This window comes from Dermacentor andersoni, chromosome 5 (assembly GCF_023375885.2).
Source record: "Dermacentor andersoni chromosome 5, qqDerAnde1_hic_scaffold, whole genome shotgun sequence".
Classification (NCBI taxonomy): domain Eukaryota; kingdom Metazoa; phylum Arthropoda; class Arachnida; order Ixodida; family Ixodidae; genus Dermacentor; species Dermacentor andersoni.
The window spans coordinates 70,844,244-70,867,870 of record NC_092818.1 but is presented as its reverse complement, the minus strand read 5'-3'; the positions used below and the strand labels follow the sequence as shown (position 1 = coordinate 70,867,870).

At 47.9% G+C, this 23,627-nt stretch overlaps 1 protein-coding gene and 1 long non-coding RNA gene across 3 annotated transcripts in view; one reads left to right on the top strand and one right to left on the bottom strand.

The window, feature by feature from the left end:
* The window catches only part of LOC126530764 (uncharacterized), a 75,689-nt gene extending 52,562 nt beyond the window's left edge, over window positions 1-23,127 (top strand). The window contains exon 2 of the mRNA XM_050178053.3: window positions 13,387-23,127. Within this exon, the coding sequence (XP_050034010.1) occupies window positions 13,387-14,153 (767 nt within the window). The 3' untranslated portion in view covers window positions 14,154-23,127. The remainder of the gene's footprint in view (window positions 1-13,386) is intronic.
* LOC140218478 (uncharacterized) overlaps window positions 1-23,627 on the bottom strand; it is a 318,844-nt gene that overhangs the window by 40,262 nt on the left and 254,955 nt on the right. Inside the window, exon 4 of one of the 2 annotated variants that reach the window (XR_011894744.1) lies at window positions 6,104-6,180. The exons of the other annotated variant lie outside the window; for it this stretch is intronic. This is a non-coding gene — a long non-coding RNA (uncharacterized lncRNA). The remainder of the gene's footprint in view (window positions 1-6,103; window positions 6,181-23,627) is intronic. 2 annotated transcript variants of the gene reach the window in all.

Here is a 23,627-nt window from a genome sequence, read left to right as displayed (position 1 = left end):
AAAAAAAGAACCAGAAAGCTCGCCTTCGCGCATAGTGTACGCCGCAAGCATTTCCCGATAAATATATTACAGTAGTATGAGCTGTGGTTGCCGAGAAGCGGCAACTGCCTAGCCGGTCTATATAGAGGGCCGCGCGTAGTGGGGCTGCTAGCCGTTGCGGTGATGTTGTTCAGTTATGTCTTGCGCTCCGATTGGCGAACCTTCGACTTCGGCTTCTCAGTCAGCAGCAGCGCCTGGCTCCTTTGGACGTCCGCGCAAGTACGCGAACGAGGCCGAGGAGTCATCGGGATGACGTCGCACTGCTTTCGCAGTCATCCACGTGCGAATACCTAAGTTCCCTATCATGCTTTTCTTTTAATGCCTAAGCATTTCTATGCTACTCAACCGAGGAAACCTGTCCCTCGCCTGTCCCTCCATTCTTCCGTGACGTAAGACGATCGCTTTCAAGATAGCACCCGCAGCAGCGAGCGAATTGTCCTTCGTGCTACCTCTCACTTCAATGCGAACTAGGCAGCAATAAGGCATCGCCAAGCTATCCGCACTCTATGCACTCGCTTTCAAGATAGCACCCGCAGCAGCGAGCGAATTGACCTTCGTGCTGCCTCTCACTTCAATGCGAACTAGGCAGCGATAAGGCATCGCCAAGCTATCCGCACTCGGTGCACTCGCTTTCTAGATAGCGCCCGCCTGGCCGGGCCATACGCAGCCGCCGCCACTGTACGGTTGATAATGCTTCACATATGGAGGAGGCAGTGCCATCGATCCCGTCCACGTACGAGGTCTACTAAACGTCACACTGTTAAATTACCAGCATGCATGAGCCAGTGCTAATCATCCGCGACGCGGCGACATCATCCGAAAGCACCATCATATAACATGAGTGAACATTGCCACTACTCTCTTCTTCGTCGTCTTATACCGTCTCAGTTAACATTTTGGTGTTGCTACCGTGCTTCTCCGTTTTGCGATTCTTCTCGCGGTATGTCTCGAAATTATACCAAACACAGCAGCGTACGGCGAATAAACAGCACGTGATTCGTATCAAATGCTTACGCATCATTTAGATAACTCCTACAGGATCGGGATTCGATCCTACGCCCTCGAGCTCAGCAGCGCAACGCAAAAGCTATTACGTTGCCACGGCTGCTTCTCAATATATTTGCATTTCGTTTTCGTACTCGTATTTCACATTGCATCAGATCTCTCTTTTTTTTTTCCTTGGGCAGAACCAATTACAGCATTTCTTCCGCCTAGCTGCACTTATGGCCTCATGATAATTCAGTAAAAACGTTTGCCGGCAAATGAGCTACGCCTTCCACGCATCTGGACGGAGCAAGAAGGGCGCATTTGGTCGTCTGGCAACAGTTTACGCTGCCCGCTTTAAGCTTGCGTGCTTTAGCCAGAGGACATCCATTACGAGCTTTCTTGGTCGCGTGCGGTTACTCCATCACCGCTCCGTAACCTCCGCAGTATCTATCTGCCGCTTTTATGTGGCGGCTTTGAGAAGAGAGATAAAAATCTGGCGTGTTGGTTTCGCGTCCCCAACTTTTCAGACCGCGTAGCATGCTCATTCGCAAATTTCTTTTAGTGAGAGCCCGTCGGAGTGTGACGTTACCCAACCGCTTGAACAGTTTCTTTCGTTTGGTTCGCCTTCTTTCGGTGTTCGGTTTCGCCGTACTGGGCACGCGTGGAAGCGCACGGCGTAGGAGCTGCAAAAGCCGCGAACAGGTCAGCAATGGTGTTTCCTAAGCGCAGAGATCGCTCGACGAAAAAAGAGAGGACGACGGGGAAAGGGAATATCAAAACCCCGCACTCCGCATTGCTCGGTCTCACGCCATCTTGTAAGCGCGTCACGCACAGTCTCCAGCTATTCTTCGCTTGCCGGTTGGTGGCTCTAGGCGCGCGAAGTTCGATCCACCGAGGCGGCGTACGAAACGAAGGTTTGGAGTTCGCGCAGCCTTATGGGGGGCCGACTCGTTTAGACGCCGAGGAGACAGGCACATTAGCTTTCTGTGCTTTCTTTCTCTTTCTTGTGGGCGAGTTTTGTATTTACCAGTCTCTGCTTCTTGACGAAAAAAAAAGTACGCACACAGACAAAGAAAAAAAGTGAGAGCGCTGACATCAGATGCCGGCTTCTTCCACCACGCATAATAGGCTCTACAAAGCACATGTACACGGCGCAAGTGTCTGGCGCGGTTGGCAGCCGAGGACGTTTGCGTCGCTACCATCTGGGCCGTGAAGTACAGCGAACTTGGGTCGGTCACCCGGCGTTTGACGGGTCACTAAAACCGCTTGACGTTGGCTTTTGTGTACTAGAGTGGTTTTGTTTTTGACTTCTGCCTCTCTGTATGCCATCGGTGTATGCCGATTTCTCATTTAGATATCATCATCATCAGCCTGGTTACGCCCACTGCAGGGTAAAAGCCTCTCCCATACATCTCCAACTACCCCTGTCATGTACTAATTGTGGCCATGTCGTCCCTGCAAACTTCTTAATCTCATCCGCCCACCTAACTTTCTGCCGCCCCCTGCTACGCTTCCCTTCTCTTGGAATCGGGAAGATATATTATTTAGATATAATATTGGTTATTTATGCACAACAGACTTTGACCTGCATGGTAGGATAATACTTGCGGCTACGGAAATAAATTACTGTTATGTCGTCGCTGTTATGATGCTGCTATATACTAATAACAGCGATCGCTTTTATTGCGAATAGCGTTACTTGGCAATTTTACCCACTTTCGGGTTTGTCCGTTCATATCGAACCTCTTTCGCTCCTTGACCCAAGTTGCCTCTTAGCTTGGACCACTAGGCTCTAGTTACTGTTGAGCCTAGCAGACATGTGCTATTTGGTAAGTTGCCGAATAGAGAACATGCAGCTGGCTAGCGTCTGTGCCACTCGGCATGTGCCAGAACAAACAACTTTGGCACTGTGTATGTGATATTGGTTTGTGTCGATTCTCGGTTGATCACCCGTAAAGGATCTGCCAATGTGGCACAAGGGTTATGTGGTCTTAAACGTGGCTTAAATGATGGTGGTGGGGAAAACTTTTTTTTTTTGTCCTTTTGAAAGAAAGGCGCTGAGGAATAGGGGATGAGGGTGCTACAAATAATAGTACCTCGCAACCCTCTCAGTCCACCCAAGGATGGCCTCCTCGATATCCGGCCTGAAGCTGCGCAAGGCAGCCCCCCTGCTGCTCCTCGCTACCTATTAATTTACGGAGGGACGGGGGACGGGGTCGGGGGGGGGGGGGGGTTCTTAGGGCACCCCCACGTGATGTGATTCATATTGGCTTTGGTTGTGGATCAAAATTTACAACCAGAGGAGGGGTTTCAGAGAGGGGTGGATGAGATGAAGGAGGTGAGGAGAGGGAAAGGGGTTAATCTGCAGCTGTCGCCACAGCACCTCGCACCTGCGCAGATATTTGTTTATTAGCTGCGTGAAGGTTAAACGGCCTAAACGGTAGTGGCTACAGATGTCGTGAAAAGTTAGAAGGCGATCCCGCGAAACCAACTTAGCCGTTGCCGCAGCGGAGTCTGACTCATCAAATGGCTGCGCCCAGACCGTAAATCCGTGAGTCGCTTCGTTTCTGGCAAGATCTGCGTGCGCGGGAGTCCATAATAGAGCCGCATCTTGTTTAAGGGGGGGAGGGAAGGGGGGATTGGCCAGGTCGACGAAGAGGACTGGGTTGCACACGCTACCCACTCCCAAGTTGTAGACGGCTGTTTTGGATTAGCTGGCAGCGACTGAATAATTCGAAATGGTAAGAGCCACAGCTGCGGCCAGCTCCTCCGCGACCTCAAAAATGAAGCGGGAAAGGATGGCGACAGTAGCTATTTGACCTTGAGAATTGACAACGGCCATAGCAAAATAAGGACCAGTACTGTATTCTGTATCGTCGGTGTATAACCCTTCCTTCCAAGAGCCTTCCAAGAACTTCCAAGAGCCTTTGCACGCTGCCGTCTTCTCATCCTCAGCAGACACTTGCGCGTCGACTGCGGCCGCTAGATGGATAGTCATTGCGACGAAGTTGTAGCCAGTATACTAGGAAAAGGGGGGTGTGGCTGCGTAGCTTGAACTTGGGTGCGGCAATTACAACGAGATACTCGGCGTTGTGGTATCAGTCCGCATTGTGGTTGGAAGCGAGATTGCTTCTTTGCGTGTCTGCTGATGCGCCCGCGTGGTTTCGTGATTCAAGGATTGCATAGAGGTATGGTATCGAAAAGAAGAAAAAAAATATTCATCGTAACACATAAAACATATCGTCACCCATCACACACTCATCGTAACAAAGATTGAGAATCGCATAAACGCCGCCAATCATCTCCGAAGGATCAATGTGGCGCCATCCTTTTTTTTTTTTTTCAGCTCTTTCGCATAGCGTAAAGACGGAGCACTGCGGGAGAGGGTTAGATGTGCCATACACTTCTCGAGGAAGAGCCTTGCCCTTTCTTGTAACTCTTGCTCTTGTATGGAATGAGCGGCGCGATCGAGTTTGCTGCATTGCCGCCTTTCTAGAGCGACAAACCGCCTGTAAAGATATGTATACGCGTTTACGTGGCCCTTTCGTTCGAAGCATTGTCGATTGTATATCGACATTCTTCCCGCAGCCTTTTTACTCTTACCATGCCACGCGCTCGCTTTCCAACACGTTTCCCTCCCTACTCGCAACGCTCCACAGCACCCGTCACGCCCATCCGGGAGGGTCATTAATTACCATAATGACAGGCGTGTTGCACAATGAATGAAGCCTACGCAGGCAATTACGTGCGTTATTTTGCGCGCGCGCGCTCGTTCCAGGCCCCCGCAGCCAGCGACGCGCGCTAACTTGTTGCGGGGAGTGGCTGAAAAGCATTACACTGTCGCTTCCTTTCACCCCGGCACGGAGCGCTGCGGGAGAAGCCGCCTCTCAGGCCGATTGAATGACGCGCGTGCCAAGCGAGGTGGGCCTCGGCGCTGCACCGACGTTCTCCATCGCCGTGGGCGGAGGCTCGGCGACTTCACGCTCGGTGCACGCGTGCGCGAGATAAGCGTCGGGACTCGAGTTGCGTCAAGGTATTAGTTATTCCGCTCTCTTTAATGATTACCGCGGGGCCAATGTTCTTGTCCAAATTACGAATTTTATAGTTTTGAATGAATGAGTGAATGAATGCTCTATTTAGACAACACGTTGTCTGGGATGTAGGGGCTAAAGGCAGATGCAACTGCCTGACAAAGGCCCCCCTACCCGTACATTGCTCAGGGAGTGGAACATCATGAAAATACAGTGGAACAATGTAGAAACAAGAAAAAGAACAAAATGTATGCCGCAAGCAATCAAGTATACAAAGAAGTAAGATTGGTACACTTTATACATAATATATCATCAGTAATGCGTGAAAACATGGAAATATTTAAACAAGCAAATAATAAGTATGTGTGTTACAAAACATTATATAGTAAATAGGAGAAAAAATGTAAGAGAAAAAACGACTTAGAAATTGAGCATAAGATAATTCCTATCCTTTTTCTTTAGACTATAAGCACATTTACATTCCTGAATCATACTGGCGATTTCTGGATTATTATTGAGGAAATGAGGTATTAGGTAGGCGAGCGTCTGAGTACCAAATTTGGTTCTAAACATAGGTGTTCTAAGTCTGTTATGCCTAAGCTGATATTGTGAGTTGTCGGATGACGAAAATGTGGACAGGGTATTCGGGTCATGCAGTGGTATTAATGCCAGTTGCCTTTCATCTGGTATTAATGGTTAACTCGGTGGTCCAAGCTGTTTTACTTCGGCGTGCATACCTTCCGCACGAAAAAAACAAACAAAGAGTGGGCACCTTTATTAACGCTGGATAAACGTTCACGAAACTTGGGACGCAGATGGTGTACGAAATACGACATTATGCACACACGTTACACACGCATCGAGTGTCGGTAAGCAAGTCTCTCTAGTTGCGTTTAGCTAAGTTAGCGCTTAGCTCGGTGATACAAGCTGTTTTTCTTTAACATCGCAGTCGCACGTGTTAGGCGCGTGTGCATGTTAACGAACCACTTTCTAGAGAAACTGAAGGTCACCATGCAGAAACCAAAGTGTTCTATATTTGTACTGACCCTGATTGGGCTTTCTCTATTTCTGTCTCATCACATCGCAAATGTGATGTAAATCCCCACGGCTGCTTATGAGAGAGCTAGAGAGAGAGAGGGGGGGGGGGGGACAGACAGGAAGATAAACGAGATGTGAGTTTCTGGCTTGATACCAAAGGTTCCGATATTAATAGGGACATTAAAGAGAAAACCAAGTTGAGCTGTGTCAATAATTTACATACGACAAAAGTCACTCTCGCGGTGAGATGAGGTGTGGTAAACTATAAAAGACGCAGAATACACGTGGCGACGCCGCCCCAAAGTATCCGTACTAGCTGGGCGTGACGTCATACGTCGCTCGGGCCTAGCAAATTGTTTATTGGTAAATGCTGGCTACATTGTACCCCGAAGTAAGCGGAGACTGAACTTGGAGAGTTTCGAGAACGTTCACTGCCGTGACAGCATCACAAATACGATAAAGCACTTTGAAATGTAAAACGTCACGTTGACGTGGCGACGCTTAGGTTTCGGCGCGAAATTTGAAAGATGGAAATATTGCCAGCATTTCACCTTCTGCGAATCGTCTATTGCCGCGATATCAACGGCAATTGACTTTGAATAAGACTCCATCCGTCTACGCTGACATTGCGGAAGTTCGTTTCCGCCGCAACCACGTATATGTTGCGTGCCTGTCCCTGGCAAACTCAGAGACGATGCCTGTTTTTCCCGCGTGTCTCCTGCAAAATAATATACATGATTGCATATCGCGTATCGGCACTCTCTCTGTGTTGGTCGTCGTGTTTGACACACCTTTCACCAACACGCTCTCGAAACCGGCACTGTTTCGCTTGTACCGTCGCTTTTCCTCCCATCCTGTCGTAGTCTTTGTTGTCTGTTTGCGCGACGACGCCTGACAGAGGAGGTGACAGAGGTGGTGTTCGACGACGCCTCACGTCAAAAAGAAAAAAGAGTGTGTAAGCCAGCATGGAATATCTGCTGCTGCTGCTGCTGCTGCGAATTGCAGAGCGTTCGCACTCGCGGTCACGCACTCGCGCGCAGCGATGTTCGCACCATCGCCCGCTTGCGTCGGCGGCGAAAGTGTCAGCGGTGGCTCACTCAACAAGCGCGGCTCTTTCAAGTCGAGCCTTTTGTGTAGCACCGGAGCGCGAGGCGCGGCGGGGTTCCTCCGCAAAGTTGAATGCCCCCTACAGAAACTTTATATCGTCTCGCGAGAGGGCCAGTTTCGCTTTTTTTTTCTTCTTGTTTCTTCCTTGTTTCGGTTGCTTGGCCTCATTTCTCAGTTGTTTTTCTTTCGCTCTTATTGTTATCTTTCTGTGTGTGCGGCCATGCCTGGGCTTTTACACGTTGGGTAGCTACGAAATCCGTGCATCGTTACAACAGCTAAAGCGGGCACTTAGTACGGCCGATTCTGTCAAATCTCTCGGGACGATTCCACCTGCGATTTAATTGGATGCCGCGATCAGGTTGTTAGCCAAGCAGTTTCGCAGTATTGCGTGATGTGACGGGAAATTACTATTATTACTAATACGTCGAACGCATTCGTACAGCTTTCACGCATACAAGTTGAAAGTTGACTGTGTGGACAACTGTGGCGCCGAAACTTGCGGCGCCAACAGCGGCGCTGTAACACATAGCCTAGCAAGTGAAGAAAGCGTGTCGTTTTCCTTAGCCGATGCTGCGATTTCGCGTCAAGCAAATACATCGCCCACATTGCGGCACATGTATCCAGCTTCCCGCCTGGCTGGCCATCGGCAAGCTAGAAACGTGGCAGCCCGTGCGGGCCCTCTCGGCACTCACGGCTGAAAACGAAGCTTGACTGGAAGCATCGCGCTAAAGCAAACGTTGACGAAGGTGCGCGTACGTTATCGTCCAAGACGTTCTGGTATTTTTCCGGGCTATCCCTGCAGGGCTGTGCCTGCATATATATGTAGGTTGCACACTCGAGTCGCCGTAGCTCCTCCAGGCCAGCGCTGGTTCCGCTAAGAGTGCCGTGCGTTTTGGTTGTTACAGACAGAAAGCGCAGCGTTATCAGCAAGATTCAAATACTCAGACGCTTCTGTAAAAAAAAAAGTAATCTTAGTATAGTATCTGGCTCGCGGATGTCAGCCAATCACGGCAGCCATGGCGTCGTGGCAAAGTCGAAAAGTGATTACCGCGTGTGGCTGATTCAAGCTTTCGGCATCCGATGCCGGGGGCACCGGTTAGAGGTACACTGCAGCGCGTTCGCTGCACAATATCAGGGAAGAGATGCATCGGTCCTGGTGCGCATTAAACACGCGCACGTCTGCTTCGGTATGCCGCGGCTCGTCGACTGACTCCTTTTCTTGGCCTGAAATCGCGAGGCGGGTGGGCCTTGCCACGGACGTTCCGATGTGAAAGGTTTGCCGTCACTGGAGCGTCCTAGATATGTCGGAATAATCCTGTCCTCTTTTCTTTGGCGTGCCGCCCTGGCTAGGGTGCTATTTAAGTGACCTTCGAGTGGTAAATGCAGAAGCGAGCGAAAAGGGAGATCCACCCGCAAGGGCGATAATTTATTGCGAGGCAGGCGAGCGTTTGGTGAAGCTGTGTTCCCGTTTGAAGACGAGCCCCTCGTCGGTCGCCAGGGATGTCAACCCGTAGGATACCATTTGCATCGACCAGACGCAGTTGTCTATAAATACGCGTTCGACAGCGCGACGCTTTTAGATGGTCGTGACGTAGCAGAATCTATGGAGAAAAGCGGATTGGCGTGACAGACATGTAGCACGCTGTAGTTTCCTCGCGTGAGCTTTCAGTCGCTGAGGAAAATTATAGAGTTGACACAAATCTTATAACTTATTTTCGCGGCGCCGCATGAAGTTCGCGTCATACTTAGCAGCAAAGCGCATCTAATACAATTCGTTGGGTTGAAATGTCTCTTCAGGAGGCCCCTGAACTTCGGCTGAAGTTCATCTTGAAGCAATGGAACCATATTTCCTTGTAGCGTAGGAAACAAAGGCGACAAAATGGCGCGAGGACTGGCCTGCTGAGGCAGCTGGGGCTTCGGCGGAAGTGAAGCAGGCGCACTGCTTCCTTGCACACGCAAACAAAAAAAAATACGGCCATGTTCCGTACACAGCCTTCTCTGCTCAGCCAACTGACAATTATGAATTGTTCACTTGTGCGCCGAAGCAATCACTTCCGGGATCCGCGCTACCGTACGTACTTATCTACGACCCCTACTAATGTCAACACAGCAATATTATGGCCGACGCATCGCCAGGGCGTGTTTTCCGATAGCGTGGCCGTGCCTGTCGTCGAGTATGGGCTTAACTGGAAGGGACGGAGCTTGTGAAGGCTTGCGGAGTATGTCGGCAGTATTTAATCACGTGATGTTGAGCAAGTTTATAGATCATGTGGTTTTAAACTCCCTGTGGATGGTTTCTAGCCACGTGATCGAAAACTCCGTACGCGTAAAGCCGGCTAATGATATCCTTTTACTATGTTTCTTAGAGGTGGTAGTAAAACGATGTAATCTAGCGTCTTTTATTCCAGCATGCAACAGCAATTTTTTGTACAAGGGAATTTTCAAAGCGCATGAGCAGCGAAAACCGCAATCTCGTCTTATTTTTGCTAACAGTGTCGACTGTAGAAAATTTACTGAAACGCAAATTCCTTAGACCCTAGCTACATACGTCGATGGCACAGCAGGCTATTCGTCCGCTATCGTTGCGATAGCAATTACATTGACACCCCAAGTGAATTTCCTGCCGTCGCCGTGCAGTTCCATATAAAGTCCAAACACGATAACATCATCGCCGCGCGCAGTACACTGTATATTTGCCGGAGTTAAAGATCGTGAGGGTCAGCCGACGATCGCGATTCAACCTCGCGCGCGAGGGAGGCGCAGCGGAACCGCGCCGTTTGCTGTCGCCCGCGAAGCACGGGAGGTGGGGGTGTAGGCGAGGGAGAGAGAAGTGTTCTACTCCGGGCGCTGCTGCTGCTTACGGCGTGGCCGCGCGTACGCCGTATCTTGAAAGCCATCTGCGCTGTGGACAAAGTACGCCCTCGCGCGTCTCATCTTCAAAGTGATCTGCGACGTGCACAAAGTGCATGTGCCGAGTTCCACTAGCTTCGTATGCGCTGTGCTTTCGAAGTTTAGTTCGCCTTGAAGCGAGAGACAGCATGAATGTCAATTCACTCGCTACTGCTGCCGCGTTTCCTCACTCCATCGTTTTGACAGCGAGTATCTGCGATGATAGAGCGTGATGGGTTCACGTTTACCTGTGCGCGCGTGCCACCGTGCTTGTTAATTTAGTTAGCGAATGTTTGCTACTTTATACGGCCGATAAAACTACTATCCTAACTTCGTGTGGCTGTCTACTAATTTGCTATCGGAATTAATGCGTCGTCTTTTGGGCGAAACTGAGTTTTTTGTAGTTTGTGAGGAACTCCGGCCTCAGGGACCGATCGTGGTTCTGCTGTGTGTCCTACTGTGTGCGGCCAGTGCTCATGCTCTTCCTCCTTTTCTCTCTCTCTTCCCCTTTCTATTACCTCCAGTGTAGAGGGGCAAACCGGACTCTCGCTTTCTTGGTCTACCTGCATCTCCTCTCTTTGCTTTCTCGATTTCTCTCTCTCTGCGAACTTGAATCGTTAGCGGAATGAAATGGTAATTTGTTTTTTAAGATCAAATGCTGCATAACGGGACGTCGGAGCAGAAGTCAGCTTTGTAATGGAGAGAAGAGATGGATGCGCAGTTGTAACCTCCTTTGGTGCGAAAATTATAGGTTTCACAGTGATAGCGGTTGAAGGTACTTTCAAGAAGAATTGAGGGCACATAACGTCTTCTCGCGATATTGTTGTAATAGCTCTTTGGCAATAACCATAACCGCTAAGTCACGTAAACGATAAATGAACAACGCGTTTAAAACAAGAATACTCATCAGCTTGTATGAAAATCAGTGACCTTCACTTCCTAGAATCGAGGCTCTAACCAGCTGTACAATGCAACTTTTTTTTGTTAATAATTTGTACGGAGTACCGAGAGCATAAGCATACCTGAGAACTGAGTGGGCACTAGACAATGCATTAGATTTCTATACGTTTGTCTCAATATGGCTCTAAAGTCTGTTTAGCGACTCGTTAATTTTCGTTCTTATTTTGTGAAAGATGCTCTTCGCGATAGCGTTCAACACTTCGAGATATTAAATTTATTGGCTTCCTTGGCCGCAATTCCATAACTGGTACTCTTAAGCTGTCTTTAAAAGCAATTGCTCAGTTCCTTACGACAATTTGAAAATTTATCATAAGGAATATATAAGTATATTTGAAAGTGTTTCTTCTTTCTGTTTTGCTTGAGAAGGTCCTTAAAAGTTCTCCTCCTGTAAAACGATGGCTTTTATTTATTCGCCAAAGTTTCGTACAAGTTTCTTTCACCTAGGGGTTTTCACTTACGATTATGTGCAGTCAAAACCAATACAAATTTGCTAAACTTATGGCTCGTCGACTACAGTCGCCTCAGACGCCCATTCCGGTCGAGTAATATGGTAATTGCATTAGCGTTCGTAAGGGTATTGGTCGTCTACGCATGCACTTTAATGTGCCGGAGGCAGTCTGTCAGCCTTGTTGAACCTTTCTCCCCTCTTTTGTTGATCGATGTTCTTGTCGCGCTTTTTCGTTGTCGCGGCTTCCTTGTTCATAATTGGGGGCACTCTCGTACTGATGAAACTTTTTTTTTTCGTCACCATTCATTAATATGTTTCGCCAGCGTGTGCCGACCTTCAGGCTGTCATTAGCAGTATCACTATTCGCAACAGGGCGCATATGTTGGGTTATAGTGTAACTGATAATCATGTTCACTATGACCTCAAGCTAATTTTATTCGTCCTTTGCCGCTGTCCAACGCGCCCAGAAGAGTGCAGTAAGTGTTCTCTACCAGAGAAGCACATGATGTGAATTTCTATGCACAAAGTTATCTTTCAGCGCCGTCTTTTCTATTGCAAACTCGCACAATGTTAAGCTGGTGGGAGTTACGGTTTTCGAGAATCGTCAGCATGTATCGCTTCAGTATACTAGTTCAATCATTCTAGCTCAGGGTGCAGGTTTTGGAAGCTTACCGTCGCCTTCTCTAGAATTTCGTCACCCTTTACTTCACCTCTAGGCGGCTGAAATACATATGCATTAACAAGCTTCAAGAATATCTCATTTTAGGCTCGAGGGCAGTAACCTAATTGGTTTAGCAGGTTGGAGCCGTACCGCTGTACTCATATTTAAGGATACTGTCGCACTTGGAGCTGTTTTCATTCTCTAAAGGAAGCGTGCAGTGGCTTCCAGAACAATAAGCGAAAATAATAACGAGCTACTTCCGGCACCTATCAAGGGCATAATTTAAGTGGACAGCACGGGACGCAGAATAATTAAGAATGACTTCCTCTGCGGCGCCAAATTATAGGGACAATTAAATAAAAGGCAGTAAAAATGCTGCGAGTTAATAGGTACTGACCCTGCGCGCCAAGCTGTCAACTTGGCCAATTCTGTGGAAGAACGAACGTTCTTAAACTTTAGGGCATCATCTGCAGCTTGGTACAGCATATACACGGTACTTTTTGTGCCGGAAGAAAAGCGTGTATAGTTTGCTTTTCCCTTTGGGCATGCAAATGAAGATGTGCTCCACCGTGTTGTCGAGTGCCCAAGACACTTAAATTCAAGGCACTGGCTGAGGCCAGTTTAATGTTGTTTGATTGACCACAATTCACTCGGCGAAAAAAAAAATTGCTTGATCCATTGCAAACAGCTTAAACGCACAGAGGAGCGTTGGTGGTTTTGGAATTTTTTTTAAAAAATCCTAATATATTACATATGTATAATTGTTTCTGTCCTCTAATGCAGAAGACACGGTACTACGTTGTGAAATTGTAAGCTAGTTATAGGTTAAGTAATTGAGTGGCATGCCTTTGTTAGTATATATGCTTGGAGTTCGTCGGCACGCCGCAAAGTTGTGAAGTTCTGTGCCTGGTCTCGTACAGCTTCATGTGCTTTGTACGTGAAACTGTGCGGGTTTACGAATGTTCTCGCGTGGTCATGGCGTGGCCATTTTGTAGTTTCGTGGGTTCGTGTGCAGAACATTGTACGTGGTCATTTTCTTTCACCGCATCCCGAGTTTTTCGACATGTGATGAGAAGTAGCCAGTGCCACTCGAACGGCTCGGACAAACATCTCTTTGTACGCTAAAGCTTAATTTTATATTTTCTCAATCAATATCGGTGAGCTTCATTTGTCTTGCGGACGTATCGGGATAAATCTAATCATCTTTCTTCTTGTGTCTCGTGCAGCTGACTGCGTGACGCCCTCCGACGTGAGCCTGGCTTCGCTGCCTTCGTCGCCGCTGTCCCCGTACTCGCCGTCCCCTTCGTCCTCTTCTTCCTCCTCGTCCTCCTTCCCGCTGCCGCACTCCCTGTACGGCGCCACGGCTGCCGGCGCCTCGCCTCTGTTCGCCGCGGGCGACAACTCGCCCCCGCTGTTCATGCCGCTGCCGTTCGCGCTGCCGCCGAGCCCGCACCGGCCGTACGAGCCGTGGACCAGGGCGCCGCCTGGCGTATCGCCGTACCTCGCGGCGGCCGCGGCAGCCGCCGCCGGCACCGTCCCGCCGCCCCCTCACTCCGCGACGTTCGGCGGCGCACCGGCGGTGCCGTCGCCCACGGCCGCTCCGCTCCACCTTGCCGCAGCCGCGGCCGGTCTGCCCAGGCCCATACCGACGACGACGATGTCAGCGGCCGCCGCTGCGGCCGCAGCCGCCGCCACGAGCCCGTCAAGGTACGACACCGTGGCGTCGCTGTCCGGCTCCATTCCCGCCGCCGGGACGGCGGACGCGGTCGTCACGGCGACCGCCGCCGCCGTCGCAGCGACGACCAGCGTTGCGCAAGCGTCGTCTGGCGTCAGCTCCTACACGCAGTCGATGTACGCGTACGACCGCAGCGCGGCGGCCGCCGCCGCAGCCGCGGCTGCCGCAGCCGGCATGTCGCTGCACTTCGACCACCACGCCCACCACCCGAGCATCCCGCTGTCGTCCTATGCGCCGTCGCTCCTCTGGTGGGATTGAATGTGCCCCCAAGGGATCGAGCGGTGTCTGGGACCGTTGGACGTGCTCACCGTGGTGCTGCGCATGTTCGTGCGCACGTCAGCCGCTTGGGACCTGTATGTGCTGCTTGAATTTAGAACTTTGTGGCCCGTTTTGTGCGACGAACTGTGGCGGCTTGGCTTTGGAAAGGAGAGAACACGAGCTGGACGGTCTTTATTGTTTTGTCTTGGTGGCCGCGTTGTGTTCTCCTTATACTTGCTCACATTTTTCTTTTATTTCTTTTTCCCGTGGTCGTGAGTGCTGTTTCCTTTATTCTACCTTTCAGCTCACTGTAATTCCAAGTTTTGTCTGCGTAAAATCTTCAGATTTACTTACAGAGAATATCTGTTACGCTTTCATGTATGTCTCTTTCTATTGTAAATATTTCTGTCCCCCCTCCCCTTTTTTTTCCTTCGCACCTAGAACATTTCTTTTTTTTTATTATCTTCTCTTAAGCAGCCGTTATACGAGAATATGAGAACGCAGGCCTTTCTCCCTTGTATGTGAAAAGAATTCAACGTATCCTCAACAAAGGTGCTGATGTCTGCTCATGCGCTTTCGGCGACAATCTCAGTTGCCCTTTTTGCTGTTGTACACTACTGCTTCCCTTTCAGTGAAAGAGAGAGTGAAAAAAAAGATGGCTTTTCTAACGAATTTAAGCCAGATGCCTGCATTGCTGTTTTTTTGTTTATATTTCTTCGGTTGAACGACGATTTGTTCGCATGTTCGCAGGCGCAGCCCGAACTTTGCTACAAACGCACAAGGACGCTCATTTGTTATGAAATTCTCAATATCTCGGCTCCGCCGAGATTTGTCCACTATTGTTTTGCTTCATTCATTTGTGAGTAGAAGTGCACGTAATGAGTAATTCACCATATGATTGAAATGTTATAGGTCTGATTTGAGTGAGGCATGGCTGCTCTGAAAGTTTAGCTTTTCCAGCTTCCTTTAGCTCGAACTAAAGCTTTAGGCCCGCATCTGTAACGAAAATAGCGTTTCACATGAAGCGAGAGGGGAAATATGTGTATGACGAGTGCACGCCTTCTAAGAAACTTCAGTTCCAACCGTTACGCGGTCTTTCATCCAGTCGGGCCCATAGGGAGAAATCTATTACCATTAGTGGAAGACGGAAAAAGAAACAGATTATGGCTATCTTTCGCAAAATAGACAGTCACGACTGATAAACTTCATCCAGGCACATTACTGCTCCCTCAAGGGGTTTCAGTTAAGCACATAACTCGCTCTGCATCCGGTTCTGATCACGAGTAAATGTTTGACTGGGTGGCACGTTTCATGATTCACCGTTTTTTACTGCTATTAAAGTGCTATTGATGATACTGTATTAGCGAAAGTGTGGATGAGGTCTTTTCCTTTGCTGATGCGTACTATAACCAACGCGAAAGCTATCGAAGTCGGCTCGTTTTCTCACATCAGAGCACCGTAATTGAACTTAGGGAGATGTATCTTCACTACTTATTTATAACTATGCTAACCGCATGTTTTCTACCAGTTGGAGGAATAGACTACATTTGTTATGGTGCACACTCTTTGTATAGAATCGGAAGAACTGCAGAGCCTTCTCGTAGTCCTTCGAAAAGCAGAGTCAGGTTTATCTATTACGCCGGCGGATGCCGTCCCGTTGTCCCCATATGTAGGCAGAAATGTTGAGTGTTTCTTTCAATCTCATTTTGCAACTCAAAGCTGCCATTTACATTGCGCTCTTGGCCTGAGTGACCAGCATTACGTTTTATGTCTCGTCAGGACCCGCTCGCTTTGTCAAACATACGCACAAGTAGAATAAACAAAAAAGCGACGATAGTTATGTGATGTCTTCAGGGGCCTGCGCATTGCCACTTTATTGCGAAGACACGCGGTCAGGAAGACTGAGAAAGTACAAGCGTTCGCTACTGGGCACTGGCAGTTTGCCCTTGGCATCGGCGTTTCTTTGTCATTTGGCTGGCCGTCTTCAGCGTTGTAAATATCGAACACTATTTGTTTCGTAACTTCTGCTGGGTGAACAATTCTGTGTGTGTGTCAGCGTCCGCTCGAGTGTTTCGACTTTCTTTCCTTGGTAGACGTACCGCTGTACGTTGCTGTCGCCGTTTGATGGCATAATTACCGCGGGCCTTCGTGTCCGTTTACTTTTTCGTTTGCTGCCGTGTAGGCGCTGGAATTACGAAGTAGGCGCACAAGAGGCCTAAACCGATCTAAGGGTCGGTGGGAACTCCATTTAAAAACAGAATTTCGTCAAAAGCAGGCTTGCAACGGCTACTGCTGCTAGTTCGCTGGGAACGCGTAGTAGTAGGAATATTGTTCAAATCATCGCGTGCACATATATATTCAACACCAAGTAATGTGTCACTTTCACTGACTACAAACCGAACGCACACGATGAATAAATCGCTCATGATGGAAATACTTCAACGGACAAGTTTTTCTTATAATACAACGGCTTCAGCAGTTGCTTACCACTTAAGCCATTAGCGACCTTTTCAAACCTCCAGAACTTGCACCAAGTCAAAAAGAAAAACATTCAGGACGCTCCTTTTGTTATCACGTCCGCCTTTGTACAGGTGGACGTGATAACTAAGTTTGCACAATGTAGTGCTATGTCTAGTTTTTGAAGAGCTGCCATCAACGGTGCGAAACTTTTCCTGCTTCCTAAGCCTCAACAAACGAACTTTACCTCCTCTTTGTTATGGTTTGAGTGGTTACTCTCCTAGATACATAGTGTTGCTGTGTCATCGTCATTCAATGGATGTGTTTGCGCCGCGAGTCGCCCTCCTCCCGTTTCTCAACTGCTTTCACTATCGTGAAAGAAGCGACCGCTTTTTTCTTGTGAAATACGATGGGGGTGGAGAACGTCTCGGCTGGTCTCTCATAGTTTACGTGAGGTGTTGATTTAGAGCATCAGCGGTGTTCCAACGTGCTGATGTAGCGGAGAGGCTGTTCCATAAACCAGTGAAACTTATCGTCACGCTGTGTGTCCCTAGAAAGCGACCTTCTCTGTTAGGCGTGACAGGAAATGCATGTGCTTTGTTGTGTCAAGCGTCTGGCCATTGTTACCTTTTAAGAAAGCTTTTACCACCACTTCACTGCTACTCGCTATTGTGGCGTGTATGACGGTCGTACATTGTGAGACACGAAGTATTGATGGCGCCTCACTTACAAGAATCTGCCTTGGGCAACGCTTCATTCTTCTTAACGTGCTGGTTTCGCCAACGCAGAGTGATACTACGAAATTGCTTACATGAAACATTTTGCGCCACTGGTCTGTCACTACGACCCTCTACGTTTGGACTTTCCGCGCTCTTGTAACAAAGTGGCAACAATGGCAGAGCGGATTTCATATAATATACCATTCTCTGCTGTGGAATAATAAAGAAAGCGTAATGAAGTTAGTGAATCACGCTGAAGTCTCAAAGAGCGCATCCGAAAAGTAATACTGTCAATGCTGTTCATACTTCATGATTTTGATCTGCTTGATCGGTTAATTCAACAAAGTCTGTGGATGTCGGTAGTAATTGTTATCCGTTACTTTCTTTCGGATATCGCAAGATACGTCGTTTGCATATACATTTTAAACCTCGGTCGTGAGTGCACCACAGTACCGAGGCGCCTATCTTTCAGTGTTGTAACTAATATATACATACGCACACGCGAAGTTTCCTTTTTCATATTTCGTGTAAGATACCGAGTGCCGCTTTATATGTGAAACCAAATGTATAACGTAATAGCGTAGCCAAGTGTCGGACACCTGTTTAAATTGCAGTCGCGGGCATCCTGTCCTTGGCTGCCGTCGGAGAAACCAGTTTGCGCAAGGAGCCTACAAGGAGGCGTTCATCACGCGGAAGATCTAGAACCTGAATGCGCGAGTTGCATCTGACCTTTTGATTGCTAGACCACGATTGGAGAACTGCTGCGGCCTGTGACTCCGGGGGAGCGGGCTGAAACGTTCCACTCCGCACCCCAATCTCGTACGCATCGTTAGAGTATGAATCCATTCGCGGTTGTTGTCGATGTTTGTTATCCAGTCGTGTCGTGCAAACCTTTCGGTCCGCCGGTCTTCTGAGGACCGAGTGTGGTGGATTGGCCGCGAGCGTGGGCGCGCTCCTCATTTCTTCATATTTTTGTTTTTCTAGCTTCGAGTTGCCCCTGTATCGTTCGTCGCTATATTTCTCCGCGTGTGGAATACCAAGAAGATGTAAAAAAACACATACATCTGCCCGTCTCCTGTACCGCCTTTCCGGTTGTTAGTGTCTGTATGTTACTAAAGTCTATGTGCGGTGTGTATCGATCAGCTGGCCGAACGCGAGCCTAAACTGCCCCACCTTTGTGGTTGCAGGACTTAAGAAGGAAATTGAAACGTTGGACTCTTGCGTGTATAGGTGAACTTTTTTATTTTTACATGAGAAAGTCAGGCGTGGAAATTATCACGTGACATTGCGTTCGAATGTCGGATCCCCGTTTGTTCAGCAAGGATTCCGATTCCGGCACGTAGTAGGGATATCATTTGCATGTTTGCCTGCCTCCTTGAAGAGAATGTATGAGTGCATTGCTAGCGAACGTGCCTTATATGCTTGTAGCAAACGTGTGCGTTCGCTTGCGAGAGTGTGTGAACCAAGATTTGTCCGGTATTTTGTTTTCCCTTGCTACGTGCCCGGTTCAGTGCCTGTGAAATGCGAAGTGCATTATACCAATCGCTGTGATGACAGAGATGCTTGAAAGTGTGATACTAGATGCTCGGGAAGTTTTGTGCCGAGCGCCAGCTTAGTCACGTTGGAAATAGCCTGTCCAGTGTGCTGGCATATTTGCTTGTGCATACGCCAAAGTGTCAAAGATTATCCCGGCCTTTCGAGCTTGAGTATTGTTTTGTACGACTATCATCACAACAGAAAGTGACTTGGAGAGTCCCATGTGTTGCCTCACCTTTGTATTTATAATAGTGCGTCCGCTTTTTGTTGTCCCATTTTCAAGTGAAACGCATGGTTGACTTGATACGTAACAAATTGCTCCCGTAACTTCCTGATGCCTGTGCCTTTAAGGTGATTCTGTACATTCATACTTATGCCGTATTCTAGCAGGATTGGCAAGCAGTATTGGTGTCTTCTCCTGATAACACCCGACCGTCTGGCTAGGGCGTTCTCTGTTTCGTAAAGTGTTAACTTCATATGGCTGTGATTAGCAGAACTCGTGCCTCTCCGCAGGCCTTCTTGTCGTTTATTGAGATGTTTTGTTCCAAATAATTTAAGGAAACGTAAACTATAATACTTCCTTCAGTAAGCTGTAACAGTGCACCCTGAAAGAGTAGGATCCTACACTTGACTTGTGCTAGGAGAATGCCAGTAAACTTGAAGAAGGGGAAAAAACGAAAAGCAGACATAGACAAAGCGACAGGAAGGTGACTGGGCTAACAACTGGACTTTATTGTAGAAAACAACGTCCCCCAAGTCTGTACTGAACATTCGCAAGGCACAGCATATTACATACACGGTAATCACCTTATTTAACATGGCAACATTTATAAAGAAATTGAAGCTCTTTCTTGATTAGGAACACTGATGGCGCGCTTACACACTTCTCGAGGCCAAGTTTATATGTATGATAGGCTTCAATCAACTCTCACTCCTGCTGTCTTAGCCTTCCCTGCGTCTGATGCGTTGCTGAAGGTGGGAGGGCAACCGGACGCCTTACAGTGTAGCGGAAGACTACCTCCCGTGCGTGTGGGTATCAGATTAGCATGCCCACACATCCGATCATTCACACAGCGGCCGGTTTGCCCTATGTAAACTTTGCCACATTTCAGCGGAACACTATACACTACACATTTGCCGCACATTCCTGACATGCTTGGCATTACACACACTCCTTCGCGGACTGTGCTGCGAGACCCTCACGCAAAGTTTTGCAAGCTTACAGGGTGCAGAAAAAAAAACTGAACCAGCCAAACCAAACCAGCCACCTTCCTGTCACTTTGTCTATGTCTGCTTCTCGTTGTTTCCCCTTCAAGTTTGCTGGCATTCTCATAGCATGACCATGCACCAACTAGCCCAACAACCCACTCTTATGAACTAGACCTGTGACTAGGCGCAGTGCTGTAGTTCATTGCCGTGCAATAGTTGGAGAAGAACTACACGTACGGCATTGTGTAATCGAAGAATGCGGGGACAGAGGGCAAGAAATACATGCTATTCACTGTGTGATTTAATTATCTACTTATATAACATGTGTAACCTTTCCAAGGATGCGAGTGCTAGCTTTCCGTTTTCCTGCAGCGATATTGTAAAGCCTCCCTTTGTATTTCAGTTGATGAAAATCTTACAGAAGCTTCGACTGAAGCCGTGGTGGCCCCAGCCAATCCACATTTACTTTTCATATGTTATCACAGCGTGTAATGCTCGAGGCTTTCTTAGTGCTTATCGAATGTGAGCTGCACACTGTCGCGTGTATACTTCTGCATGTTCTCGTTGCACCGGTTTCGTACATTTCAAATGGAGATGAGATAATTTTGGAGATAACGGAAGTGCCTTGGGTTCACCACAAAGTTGAGTTCGAGCCGCGGTTGTCGTGTTTCGATGGCCGCCGTACGCAAAAAAAGCTTTCTTTTTAATTTTACCTTGGGTACAAACTAATGAACCCCATATATATGGTCAAAACTAGTCCGATGTCCTCCACTATGATGTTTCTAAGAGGCTCATTATTGCTTTGGGGCGTTAAGCCTTCTAAATCCATCGAATTCTACAAGAAAAACTTCCTCTCAAGATACGCTCTGGTAAAAATGTGCAGCTGGGCTAGTCACGAATAAATACGCTGCCTTCCGAGATTTAGATTGATGTATCAGATGCATGGCGGCACACAAACTATCTTTGTTTTACCTGTCCGTTATTTGCTCTTCGTGATTGCAGTGGCTAAAATATATGCGTGGCGTAGATAAGGCGGTCATTGGAAGTGAATAGCGCGCACTTGAGCCCCTGAACGTTTAGCGTATGTGCTAAATTACATGCTGTGTCAGAGCAAATGTGCGTTTCACTTGAAAAATGTTTCCCTGGAGGCGGCAGTAAATATAGACGAAACCTAGTTAGGAGCCGCGTCATATATGCAGTCAGAAGCTGCAAGTTGCCACCTGTGCAAACAAGTTGCGGAATACAATACGCAATATGAACGGCTATTTGTATTTTTGCGCGTGCTTAGAGTGGGCGCCATATGAGGTATTCTCAGTGTCTTTTGTTTGCGACGTGGTGCTTTCTTGATGCACTATTTCATTCAGTTTTCCTGTCTAGTCGGAACAGCCGCATCATTTGACTGCCGCGGAGCTAATATGCAATAAGCCAGCGTTCTCGGTGCAGCTTGCACTGAGGCGTTGAGGTGACCGCCCGCGCAGTTCGATTTGCAATCATGGGACTCTCAAGTCGAGGCCGGCGACGCCTTTTTATACGTGTGCGTGCAGACGATGACGAACGTCTGAAGAAGAGTGCATGTGCGATAGAAAACATTTGTTGTTGTAGAGTTCTAACATCAAAGTCAGTGAGTTCTGCATTGCTAGAAGTTCAGTCGAGCGATGCGCGAAGTTGAATGAAGTACGTTCTGGTCGAATGCGGCAAGACCTCCCTTCTTGCGAAAGTGTCTCTCCCAACATTTGTCCTCCGCTGATTGCGTATTATTTAGGCTTGAGTAAAAAATGACTTAGCCCAGGATAGATCTCCTCATTTTACCGTCGAAGATAGCAGAGCATTGACATGTGTCTGTCTTCAATGACTAGTCCAGGGTTACGTGCCTGTTAGATATAACCAGTCAATGACCTTCTCTCAAAGTGGCCATTCGTGACAGCGTAAATTCACTCACACATGCTTTCGGAGCAAGGGAGGTTTAGCCGTGTGTCTCAATGCAATGTAGAAGTGATGAGGATAACACCTCCGTCATTTTCCTGCAGACATATGCACTGAAGCGAATGCTGTGATGTTAACCGCGCGCCGTGAAAAGAGCTAGATGGCTTCCCGGTGTAGTGGAGTTTGGTTTATGCACGAAGTTCCTTCTTGGCTTTATCCGTGAAGGAAATTGACCAAGAGTAGTGCCCCCATTTTTTTAATTTTTTTTGACGGACGTGACAGCATGCTGACATTACTGAGGGGATCCGTTGAAGAGCCTTCGCAAGTTTGATCGTGCCTGCATAGTCTAGTTGAGACGTTGGCCTACGTCGAAGTGTTAAAATCTGAGAATAATTTCCTGGCTTTCGAAACAGTAGCCTTCTGTTGTCTCAGCGTGATCCGTTTAGCTTACTTTAATTGAGGTGTCGTTGTTCTTGTGTTTTTTTTTCTGTGTTCACCACGCATGTAGCTTTATGCATCTTCTCGGATGTGTTGTTCGTCGTTTACTTGATTGGATCCCACCAGACTTAATGATCCCACCGCGCGGTTTTTCTTTGCGTACGTAAAAGTAAAGTGTTCTATGCTTAGCTCGCTGCATATGAAGTGTCACCAATGAACCACAAGTTACGTTTGTTTGTTTCGGCAAATGTTTTGAAGCAGGAAGAATAACGTGTACGGCTATTTCAAGAGAAAAAAAAACAACCACCTTGGTTAAGTAGTGTCGAACAGCTGCGAAGGCGTCTTAAAGCCTTGGGAACTTCGGTTCGTCTGTCGGGGGCGCCAGAAGTGTGATATGTTGAGTTGTGATATTGGCACATGCCTAGTTGGTCAGAGTCTGTTTAGCGCGGTATACTTACTGTGGACCCGGCTTGTGCCGAGACACCGGACCATGCCGCTCAAGTCTTTTTTGTTACGAGCCACGCGTCGTCACGCGCGCACTTTTTGCAGTTGGTGAACGAATGTGGCTAGAGTTTACAGATTTGGAAGAATGTTTGGATAAAAACACACAAAATGTATTGAGGAGTTTGTAAAAGGATATTTTGTACATGGATGTCGTTGCCAAATAAAAATCTGTGAGTCTAGAAACGTCACTGATATGTGTAATTTTGTCTCAGTCCTGAGGATTCTAGGTGTTGATGAATACTTGAAAACGTGTTCACAACCGCCTGAGTCAACAGGCTGAAAGGTGTAGCAGGAAGGATGCCCGTGGAAATCACACGGGTGCTTCGCCATCCTTCATGTTTAACATGTGCTTTCTTTATCATGGATAAACAGTGTATCTAAGGAGAAATCTGCGTTATGAGACTGCGCCTTCTATTCGTGAGTAGCACGAACTAGTCGCAGAATTACAAACACCATAACGTGAACCATAAAAATTATTTACTGGATAATATTTAACTAGCTACATGAACGTTGTCATGTATCGCGCATTCTGACTTATTGTGACAAACTTAGAGGACCGAATAGTGCAAATAAAGAAGAAACATACCAGTGGCTTCGGTTCTACTCGCCTTTTAGAGAAAACCCGTGATTACCAGTGCAGAACATACTACTTCAGGCTATGCCAGGAACTCGGTAGCAGCCCTGCCCT